Genomic DNA, 11,937 nt, shown 5'->3' on the forward strand with positions numbered 1-11,937 from the left:
AGTTTTTGTCTTCTTTACATAGTAAAAGATATGCTTTAGAGCTGCTTAGCAGTTCTTATTTAAGTGTAAATTGAACTTTGATAGATAATTTATAGCAAATGCTAAATCTGACCTTGTACTTGAAATAAGATATTAAAGTGATTCAAGTCTCTGACAATATCTCATAGTCATAAACTCATCTTTCAATTCAGCATTTTCTTTCGGAGTAAATTTAAGTTATATATTTATTATTATAGATATATCAGTAGGGTTAATCTTATTTATTCTAAAATTTTCAAATATCTTTTCAATATAGTGAGTCTGTAAGATTGCTAAATTATCATTTGATCTATATTTAATCTTTATTACAAGATAAAATTTATTTTTTTCAATATCTTTTATGTTAATTTTTTTTTATATCTCATTCAATACTCAATCTAATTTTGTCTCTTTGAGATCTATAATTTTGCAATTATTAATATACAGTATTAGATAGATCTTGCAAAGAAAATGAAATAGAAATCTTTCATCATATTTTGAAATTCTGAATCTCAGTAATATGAGATATTTTATTATCATAAAATACCAAGTTCTTGCAGCTTGCTTCATATCATATAAGCTCTGTATAATAAAACTTATCAATTTCTCTCTTTTATATTTAATGTATATAGATAACTGCATATAGACTATTTCATTCTGTGATAGTACATCATTCAAAAATGCTGATATATAGTTAATTGACTTCAATTTCCAACCTCTGACAGTTGATATAATGAATAGAGATTGACTTATAGGCTTTAAAATGACTACAGCATAGAACTTAAAGTAGTGAATGCCTTATTGCTGTAGAAATTCTCTAATCACTCAGCAAGCTTTAAAATGAATTGTCTCATCTCTATTATTCAACTTATAGTTAAATACTCATTTGCTTATTAAGAGATTTATTTTATATATCTTCTTAATGACAATATATATCTTTTTATTCTCAAATATTTTGACTTCTTTTCTCATTGTCTCAAGTCAGTGATTTTAATCTAGGCTCTTCTTTATCTCTATCAGATTATTTAAGTGATTTATAAATATACTCAGAACATAATCAGTGTCACTGACAGATATCTCAGATTCATTATTCTCAACTAACTTTATCTTATTGAGTAGATAGATTGAATCAATAATATTCTTCAGATCATTATTAATTAACATCTTCAGAATCTCTGATTTACCCTTTATTAGTTGTTCTAACAGATAATAATATCAGTCATTTAGAAGATTAATAATATCTAATTTCTTTGACAGTTTAATATCTTCTCTCATTATTTCAATAGCTTCACTCACAGCATTTGCAGAAATAGATTCTGTGACAAGATTTTTATCAAAAATAATATTTCTAGTAATCTCTAATTTGTATTCTTTTGAGTTTCATATATGATATTAATGCAATTTTTGATAACTCATCAATTATCATTTCTTGTCATCTGTTCTATCTATGAGCTTATTTGTCACTTTTAAGTTCTTCTTATAAATCTTGTATCTTCACCTAGAGATTCAATGAGCTGACAATTGAATCTTTGTCTAGACTTTAAAAGATGTCAATGAACTGTTATCTTTGCAGTCATAAATCTTTATTGATGTAGAAGATGTATTTATCAACATCATAGCTACCTGCATTGCTTCATCTTAAAGTTCTTTGACAAGCTCACTATCAAATAGTAGATTTTTTATCTTATTCATTATTAATCAGTTTGTACATTCTGCAGAATCATTTGATTGAGATATATCTGAAGTTATTACTTCATACACTATTCTCTTATTCTTATAAAACATCTTAAAATTATTATTTTTGAAGTCTCTATCATCATCTCAGTGTATAGAGTCTACAAACTATTGAGATGTTGCCTCAATCATGTTAATGAAGTTCATAAGCACTAATATAATCTCTGCTTTTGTGACAATCAAAATAATTCACCTAAATTGAGTGATATTATCTATAATTCTCATTTAGTATTTTACATTTCATATAATATTTTTTCTCTTTCTGTAAGGTTCACAAAAAATCTTATTATTGATTTGACAGCTCTACTCATTAATATAAAAAATAGATAAATTATTTTTACTTTTACACATATTTTACAGAATGATATAGTTCTTTAATCTCTTATTTACATTTCTAGTCTAAAATTTGTAGTTATTCTTAATATATTTACTGAGTTTATATGATTCAGCTTTTGATATTACTGTGTCATTGTGTATTCTAAAGTCTTGATATTTCTCTTGAACAGCTTCATTAGAAAATCATTATTTGATTGCAAAACACATGCAGGTTCAAAATCATCATTTGATATTGCAAAATAAATCAAATTTTTTAATACTGATGATTTCTTTATCACATATATATTCTTTTTATTCAAATATGCTGTGAAGCCTGTCATTCTATCAGAAGATATCATCAAGATTAAATGATTATTATCATATGTCAATTGTTTGAAAGTGTAATCTTTATATATAAGTTTTCTGAAACTTATTAAATTGATCTTCAGCTTTAAAATGTAATAGATATTCTTCAGTTTAATACTAAATTTCTCAGTTGAAATACACACTTTCTCTATATCTGCTACTGATGTTGTAAATTTATCTGTCATCTTCAATATGATATTTATTCTTTGAGATGTAATCTTAATAATATTCTTCAGAGATGTGATGTGAGCTTTTGATCTGAAGTTTAGAACTTATGTATTTTTTATTATTTTATCACTGAAATAAATTATTTCTTTTGTAGAGAATATTTATTTCATAATATTATGAACTGAAACAGTATTGTCTTTATTCTTGTTCTTATATTTATTCTTTTCTTTATAATTTATAGAGTATTTTTTTGAATATTTTATTCAATAGTCAGTATTAAAATGCTCTGTTTTCTGACAGTGATAGCATATCTTTTTTATATTATTGCTATTTTGCTTGAACTTTTTATCTTTGTTTTTATCTTTAATTCTTAAATTCTTATTCTTATTCTTATTCTTTTTTCATAAATTTTGAGTATTATTTATAGAATTTTTTGTATTTATCAAGATAGTATTCTGTTCAAGAGCTGATATATATAATAAAATATTTCAATACAGTCTTATAAAATCTATCTCAATATTGTGAGTGTTAACATCTTTTTCAATGTGATTTATTCTATCTCTGATGAATGATGTTCATTCAGCACTGACATCAGTTAACAAGTAATTGAAAAGAACAAAATCTTCAATTTTATACTTTAAACAAGTATATTCAGTCTGAATGATAATCAAATATTCTATAAAAGCTCTATCTAAGTCTTTTATCTTACCTGTCAAGTTAATCAGTTTCTCAAAAAGTCAGATACAGCAGATTGCAAATCTCTCTGAGAAGTTTTCTTCTATAATTATTTATAGAATATATGCTGTTAACTAATGATCTGAGAGTATTATAAAATAAGATCTTGCTTGCAAAGAGATTGAAAATAATATATGATTATAAAGTTATATATTTCTTTCAGTTCAAAAATATTACATATTCATACTGACATCATTCTCCAGAGCAAATTGTTTCTTATTGAGAATATCATTGATTTCAGATTGCTTAATAGTTAATATCATCTCTTCTCTTCACATTGAATAGTTCACAAAATCAGTCAGAATGATAGATTTCTTGATATGCTTCACTTGATCTCTAAATTCAATCAAGATCTTTATTATAGCAATAGTTCTATTTTTTTTTTCTGTAGATAGTTTGCAAGATATTCACTCATTTTATTGTCATTAGTATTAATAATAAGTGTCTCTCTACTAGCTCTCATCATTTCAACTTCTCACTAAAGTTTTATAATTTCTAATCTCATCATAGTTTCTTCACTAACTCCTGACATCTGATCACAAGAATTAACTATATTCTCTGTGATGCCAAGGCTCTCTATACTAGCTTCTTATCCTCATACTGCTTACTATACTGCTTATCAAAGCACTTTAGAATCAGATTCTTTAAGTTCTCATACTCACTTACTAAAGCACTTATTTTTATACTACTTATCAAAGCACTTTAGAATCAGCATCTCCTAGAGAATCAGCATCATCTCAAAATTCAGCATTCAGGATTAGCATAGATTAACACTTCTCAAAAATCAGTCCTTTAGCACTAGTACTTCCTGGAGAATAAAATCAGCACTTCATGAAGATTCAGATTACTGCATTGCTAATTCTCCATTTCATGAAAGATTAGAGATAAAATCTATTGCTACTCATTTATATATATAAACATTTTGAATCCTTAAAGTTCCTTTGAGAGATTCAATAGTTAGCTACTATTCAATCTTACATATATATTTTATCTATTACTATTCTCTTCCCTCTATAGTACTCGCAGCGCTTATACATCTATCCTTTTACAACCTTAGTTATAGAGCTTCTTACGCTTCCTTTTGACATTTAATTCATTCATCTTAGTGTCCTCACATTCTGACATTTCATCAATCAGATCTTCATATACATTATTAGACTTGTTTGATTTCTTCAGAATTATCTTGTCTATTTCAAATGCTTCAGAAGCACTTCTACAGACTGTAATAGATGTAGACAGTGAATCTGCAAGCTCAGAAGTTTTATTCTTTGAAGTTCTATTCTCAGATTCTCAGTTTTATTTTCTTTTTGATATATATTCTTCTGTTAAATCTGGTATTCCATCTGAGTGTAGATTGATCATTGATGTCATTCAATTGTTGTTTGCATTTTTTCTCATGTTGTTTGTAGCTGTTTGTTCACAGCTGTTCATTCACAGCTGTTTGTTGTTCACAGTAAAAGACCTTTAATTCAAGAATTTCATAACCTCTAAGAGGACTGTTATCAACCTTGTTGTTCTGTGGGACTCTAAGCGAGCTAGCTACAACTAATATATAAATATAGGTGCACGTGACCTCGGGTAGCCGGGGAATCCTCCAACAGAATGAGTCATTTAGTCACAGTCATCCCAGCACATTCTCTGGTTGTCTACCACTTATTTTCCTAGCAGTTATTATTTAGAAGACAGATGCAGAGGATATACAGCTCAACGTGATGCAACATTAGCTATTGAGATATCCCGACAGCCCCGTTGTTTAATCTTTCACATATTTGGCAGCAGAGATTAGATCACATGTACAAGTATCACAGAGATGTAACAATTGCAATATGCTCAGACATATAAGAATAAAATATCATCACAATTGTAGTGTTATTTAATTTAATTAATCAATGGTCATTAAATGCAGATATTTCAGGCTACAATTTATTTGTTAGTTAGATATTTTTAATTGGTGTCTCGCTTGAGGGTGGATTATATTAATATTGTTATTTGTTGTTAATAATTGCAATTGACATTGAATACTCTATAAATATGCTATGATATGCTATGAATTTGGTTGTCCTGCCCAAGTTGAGAATTACATTAGTTACAGCTCATCGTCTAATCAGAGGTCAAATATTCTGCCATAAAACCTTGGTGTCAGTCAAATTCCTCCCCGTTAAAACGCACACATCCAGGGGACACCTGGGGACACTTCAACCTTGTCAAAAAAAAAAAAATTCCAGCATCATCTTCGAGGAAAATAACATCATAATGACAATTTGATATGGGCGGCCAACGCATTGGTTAGCAAGCTAAATTCTCCAACAGTTAATAGCCGACACGCCTGACCTGTCATCATGCCCTGAGCCTCTTGGATTTTAAGAACTTATAGTCCGGCATCGCAGCTCGCACATAACTCTCTACCAGCTGGCCGTCCTCCTCTCCAAACTCCTTCTTCCATTCTTTTGCTTCCTCATCGATATTGATATCAGTAGCAATCTTTGTGGTGAGGATTGTGGTTGAACTGTCGAGTGTCGTTCTAAATGCCTGGAACCAGGGAAGTCGAGGCGGATTTTTTGTTTCTTTCGCAGGTTCCCAATGATAGCGCAGTTTGTTACTGTCTAAGCCGATAATATTGCAGAATTTGACAAGGACCGCAGGTTCGCTCATGACGTCGTCTGCGTCTAGCACTATCGGCCAGTCAGCTGGTTCAGACTGGGATTTGTATTTGTTGAAGTGTTCAGTATAAAAGTCATATAGTTTGCGTGTCCATCTCATGGTCATTACCATCTGGAGGCCGCGTCTTCCGGGAATTGACTTGGTGAACTCCTCACCGTCCGCCCTTATGGATGCACGGTAAAACGAAGGGAAGGATAGAGCTGGATGCCTGATGAGGAATGCCGGACACCATGTCTTTAGGAATTCATCAGAGAGAATTGTTTCGTTGTGGATTGAACGGTTCCCCCGCATCGAAGACATTGCTCTGGCGGGGTGATCATCTCCATACAAAAACTGCGTCTTGACAACCGGGTTGGTCAGAAAATTGGTATGCTCTTTAATGACAACAAGTTTTCCTTCTGATTCTGCAGTCTCGATATGTCGATAAAGTTCGATGAGACAACTCTTCGTGCAGTCTTCCAACTTTTCCTTTTGCTCCGTGCTCAACTTTTCGACATGTTTATTAGAACAACGAAGCTCTGCCCTGAGCGAAACTAATGGCATGAAAAAGTAGCCTCCATTTTTGCGGAAATAAACGTCAGGTTGGTCCTCCAATGCCAGAATCTTTAGGAGAAGGTTTGATCCGGTTCTCGGGGAGGTCAGTAAGTAGAATCGACGGTGTTGGTCCATGTTGACCTCCACGAGCGAGGATTGAAGTGCTGGTAGGCGGGTTCGTAAACCGGTCGTAATGGGGAACTGGATACAGACGTACTCCGTACTCCTTAACTCTTATATATTCAGCGATATACTTTCCCAGCACATTTCAGGGATATTCTTGTAGCCCAGCAGCCCCCATTTTAGCCCTCCCAGCTCACTGACAGCCATCGAGACGATTTTTGAGTCTGCACTGGACACGTAGATCTGATTAGCATATCCACGATAGTTCGCCCCATTATTTATAATGGAGATCATTGAGTCAACTGCCCTTCTCCCGCTCGGTCAGCTAATATTGTTAGAGTTTCACTACTCGTGCCACACCAACACCATATAAGGTGGTTGAGGGGTGTTGGCGTGGCACGCGTACCTAATCACTGAAATCAGACCGTCAATTGGATGCGAGTTTTCTGTAAATCAGGTTTTTATTAGGTGTGTATCGGTTGCCCAGTGGCCTGCTTTGATGTCGCCGTTTAGACTTCCTTTGACGGCTGTTCGCCTATAATAACGAAAAAGATCTAGTAGACCTGTTGAATAACTTCTCAATTTTGGACACTTCAAATGAAAATTTAAAAATCAATTGGCGTGTTTCCTAGAGTGAGATCTGTTAACCAGAGGTTGTGTAACTGCTGTCTCTTCGCCTTTCTTTTATCTCGATTCCGACTTGTAAAGCGCACATATAGTTAGACAAGCAAACTAGCTAGCCAATGATCTTTGGTTTAAAGAGAAAATAAATAAAAATTAAGTCAAAATATTAGACATTTATATTCAATATTACAAATATTTCAAACTGTTAAGTCAGGGTTCCTCGTGTTGACGCCTCTCGATTCTCCTCACCACCGATCGACAGCACCATGCCTCTACTCAGTTCCTTTTTCCTTTGAGCTGAAACACACCCATGAAAAAGGGTGGAATCGGGGCTTTTATGCACTCGAAATCGAAGTGGTTATACTCCATGAAGATAAGGAACCACACCTCAGCACGGAAATTGCGAGAATACTGCTTGGAAAACAAAGTCTTTGCCATACATGAGTCGTGAGTCCATAAATTATATATGATCTTTGAGATAAACAAACATGTGTACCTAGCAGATATAGCACAGGGTCTTACGTATGCAGAGAGAATCTATAGAATACATTTTTGTTGAGAAAGCAGAGAGTCGAAGCTAGTAAGAGAATATATTCAAATATAATTTGAACTTGGGAAATTAGTTAAAAAAAAGGTTATTAAAAGTATAAATATACTCCGGACTTACGAAATAACAGTAGATCTCTTCCTCGATTTGATCAATATCAGTTCTGAAATGGATCGTCTAACCCTCAGTGTCTAGCTTCTGTCAATGTTTTAATCTCAAAATTGAGACTTATTTCTATCTCATTGCCAACACAGAAAATAAGTCAGATAATTGGTTCAACAACAATTCGAATGACGCGGACCACCAGGGACCACACACACTTCACTCATATCCATGATGCAGTCTTGATCCGGATGGAAATGTGTATACATGGCGATCCGAGAGCATCGCCCAAATCCCTGTAGGCGATCCACAGCTGAATTACAATATTGTCTTGTTACACAATGTGGCCTACATAGATGATGGGGCTAGGTCTCGAGCACATATATACAAGGGCATCAGGACAAAATATCTAATCGACTAGACTAGCCCCCGTATAAATCATTGCCATGACTGGCTGAAAATTGCCTAGGTTCCGGGGATTTGACAGGTCTGATTTTATAAACATAAAATTTCCCCATCCATGTCTACAACGAAGGTTGGTACGATTATCTTATTATTGCCTACGAGACGCACTGCTCTGGCGTTAGATCAGGATAAAATAATGGAGATTGGCATTCTGAAAGTTGGATAGTAAAGGGATTTGAGGTAAGGAAGGTCCTTGTCACTCTTTTTTTTTTCTATTCAATAATCGGCACTGGTGATTTGAGGTTGAGCTCCTATCTGGTAGAATACATAGAAAGCCACGCATTTGACAATAAGTCTCTAGCCAAAACAGATATACTAGAATATACATGGATACCGAGAAGCAGAGTCAAGGCAATTCTGCTGTCAACGATACAGCGGGGGACTCTTCGAGCCTTGGCCTCAGGAAGGAAGAAACTCACAACGCCGAGACAACGGATTCAACGGTGCCAAACCGCCAGTCAAGCGAACATCCATATACCGTCTTGACAGAAAAGGAGAAAATATGCACGATTATCATCTCGTCATTTGGTGCTTTCCTCTCCCCCGTATCCGCCAGCATTTATTTATCAATCCTGAATTCCCTATCGAAAGATCTGATGGTTTCCACGGCCAAGATTAATCTGAGTATTACAGCATACATGGTGAGTACTTTGTTTGAGTGTTGTGCCCTTTAAATCACCATTCACTGAAGTTTTCTCGTAGATATTTCAAGCTTTGGTACCTTCTATAATCGGGATTTACTCGGATAAGAATGGTCGACGGCCGGCCCTCTTGATCTGTTTTATTGTTTCACTTGGCGCGAATATAGGCCTAGCTGTACAGGACAGCTACATTTCTTTGATAGCTCTCCGCTGTCTCCAGGGTTCTGGGAGCAGTGGGACGATAATAATTAGCACTGCTGTTACTGCCGACATTGTCACCAGAAGCGAGCGCGGTAAGTATACTGTTTATTCATCTTTGGGCATGACCCTTGGTCAAGCACTTGGTCCTCTTATTGGCGGGATTCTAAACCATTTTTTCGGCTGGCGGTCTATTTTCTGGTTTCTTACCACCTATTCGGGCCTTATGGTTTTGCTTGTCGTCTTTTCCCTCCCGGAAACAAGCCGCAGCGTGGTGGGAAATGGAGCTCGTCCGCCGCAGATATGGAATGAATGTATCATGGATATGATATCTCAGAAGCGACAGCGGAGAATCCAATTTAGCGAAGATCGAGCTGTATCAACACATAACCGCCGTCCAAATCCCGCTGAGACCATCAAGATCGCAATGGAGAAAGAAACCGCTATACTTCTTTCTTTTAGTGCGTTATTATTCGCTGGATATGTCTTTGTACTCTGTAGCCTGCCCTCCCAACTGGAAAGGAAGTATGGATTCAATTCCCTCCAAATTGGCCTGTGTTTTCTCCCGTATGGAATCGGCAGCTTGGCGTCTCGCTGGGCGGTTGCTACTCTGGCAGATTGGAATTTCAGTCGTCATTGCAGTCGCCTTGGCATCAGAATTACTAGAAACCGTCAACCGCAGCTCTCAGGTTTCCCTCTCGAGACGGCAAGACTGCAGATTGCATTACCGCTGGTATATTTATCTTGTATATGCATAACGACTTACAGCTGGGTTATGACTTACAAGACTAATCTTGCTGGGCCGCTGATCCTGTTGTTCTTTACTGCATGCACTATTTCTGGCGCATTTGGATCAGTATTCACTCTTATTATTGATTGTCACATGAAAAGACCGGCAACAGCAGCGGCCGCAAGTAATCTCTTTAGATGCTTTTTCGGTGCAGGCGCGGCAGCAGCAGCCGTGCCACTCATCACTAAGGTCCGAATTGGCTGGACAGGGACAATTGTTGCGTCAACCTGGGTAATCTCAAGCCCTCTGCTTTGGGGAGTTATGAAATGGGGTCGCCATTGGCGTGAGGAGGGAGGAGGACCCAGAGAAAGAGCAGATCGAGAACGAATCTAGCGAACAAGAGTAAGCAACTGTAGTTCTTAATAATAGCAGGGAAACACGAAGCAAAGGCAGCACCTCACCAAATCCATCATTGTGCACTGGCAGAGTCATGAAGACGCTCATCGTCCAAGAAGCTGTAGTCTGTGGAACCAACCATGCCAGATCTTGGAGGTTTTAGAGCGCGAAGCTCATTCATAGCTATATCCACATAGTTGAGGAAAACACTTCTTTTCTCTCCAAGGGGATAAATCAGGAAGCACGTCGCATAGCGGCACAGCAGAACATTTCTCCATCAGGATGTAGGAATATTTGACGACCCTGCATGTGAAGTGCGGGGAAGTTGGAGGAACACTTGCGAGATAAAAAACAGCTATTAATTAATTCCCAAGGATGTCTCTCTACCGGTTAAATAAATAGATGTATGAAGCTGGATGTCAATCATTCAACAATCAGCCACATTTGATATTGCGTATACAACTATCACGCTGGCTAGTTACCGCTGCATTCACCCCGGACGAAATTTCCCCAATAATCCCTTGCGAGGACCTCCATAAGAACCCACACTCCAACCCTGAACTCTCCACCAAGAGTTCAATACTGCCCAAAATGTAAACGGGGTTATATCGATTCCTCCCTAATTGGCCTTGCAGCAATACTTTGGAGGATTTGGGTGTCTGGGTGCGGCAGTTGGGAAGCCAAGTTTTTTCTGTTTTTTTTGGGTGTGTGGATCCGCAGGTGTGGGATGAGGCGGAGAGGAATGAGACGGTTGCGAGGGATGTTCTCCTTTTTTTATCCCTGTTGTGCAACCGATTATGCTCGCTGGGACGGATGCGTTGGTTGCGGCGGCATTGACTTCTTAGAAAGAGGGAGTGAGAATAGAGATGTTTCTGTGCTGAGGTGTTAATCGCACTTCTCACCGTAAAGTGTTGTGTTAAGGGACTGACACTTCATGCGTGATGATATGACATGACAAGCATTCATTTAAACCATCTTTCTCAACAAGACACATACGTACGAAATAATCCAGGACACCGAAAGTTTTTAATACTAAGAAACCAAAAATAGATCGGAGCAGGAACACCGTATAGACGTATACGAATCGTACTCATTCATAAAAGGAATATAGATGTCAGAATATGTAAAGATAGAATAGAAGGTATAAATACATATGTAACAAAGCATGGGAGCCACCCCCTTTTCCCACCTCTCTCAAAAGCGTTTATGCAAAACGGGGAAATAAGAAAAATTAAGAGCAAAAAGTATGAGAGGAGAGAGCAGAAATGCAGTGAAAGAAGTGAATGTTTAGCATCTCATTTCCTCTTTTTTGTAACAAATGGTCAGTCCGTTGCCATTTCTATTCGGCCTCATTGAAAGAGTAAAGGGGCAGAGAGAAATGGTAGTTTCCAGCAAGGTGGAGATAGGAGCAACGGTATTATTAGTAAGAATGACTAATGATGATACTCCTGGGAAGGAGATATTCAAAGCGTAACTGTGTTGGGTGGAGGGGAAATTAAAGTAAGGGCCTTCTTATTCTTTAGAATAAGAGGAGGGTTTTCGGAGTCTGTTATAAACCCGATAATCATAAAATAAGGTGG

At 36.2% G+C, this 11,937-nt stretch overlaps 2 protein-coding genes across 2 annotated transcripts; one reads left to right on the forward strand and one right to left on the reverse strand.

The window, feature by feature from the left end:
- Window positions 1-5,673: 5,673 nt before the first annotated feature.
- On the reverse strand, window positions 5,674-6,666 carry PAAG_07557 (hypothetical protein; the record flags this gene model as incomplete). Its single annotated transcript, XM_002790212.2, has 1 exon — window positions 5,674-6,666. The coding sequence occupies one exon, from the start codon at window positions 6,664-6,666 to the stop codon at window positions 5,674-5,676; it is 993 nt and encodes a 330-aa protein (XP_002790258.1).
- A 2,052-nt stretch (window positions 6,667-8,718) lies between these two features.
- PAAG_07559 (hypothetical protein) lies at window positions 8,719-10,354 on the forward strand (the record flags this gene model as incomplete). Its single annotated transcript, XM_015846258.1, has 2 exons — window positions 8,719-9,033; window positions 9,095-10,354. The coding sequence occupies 2 exons, from the start codon at window positions 8,719-8,721 to the stop codon at window positions 10,352-10,354; spliced, it is 1,575 nt and encodes a 524-aa protein (XP_015700741.1).
- Window positions 10,355-11,937: the final 1,583 nt, after the last annotated feature.

The sequence above is a fragment of the Paracoccidioides lutzii genome (assembly GCF_000150705.2).
Source record: "Paracoccidioides lutzii Pb01 unplaced genomic scaffold supercont2.26, whole genome shotgun sequence".
In the NCBI taxonomy this organism is placed as follows: domain Eukaryota; kingdom Fungi; phylum Ascomycota; class Eurotiomycetes; order Onygenales; family Ajellomycetaceae; genus Paracoccidioides; species Paracoccidioides lutzii.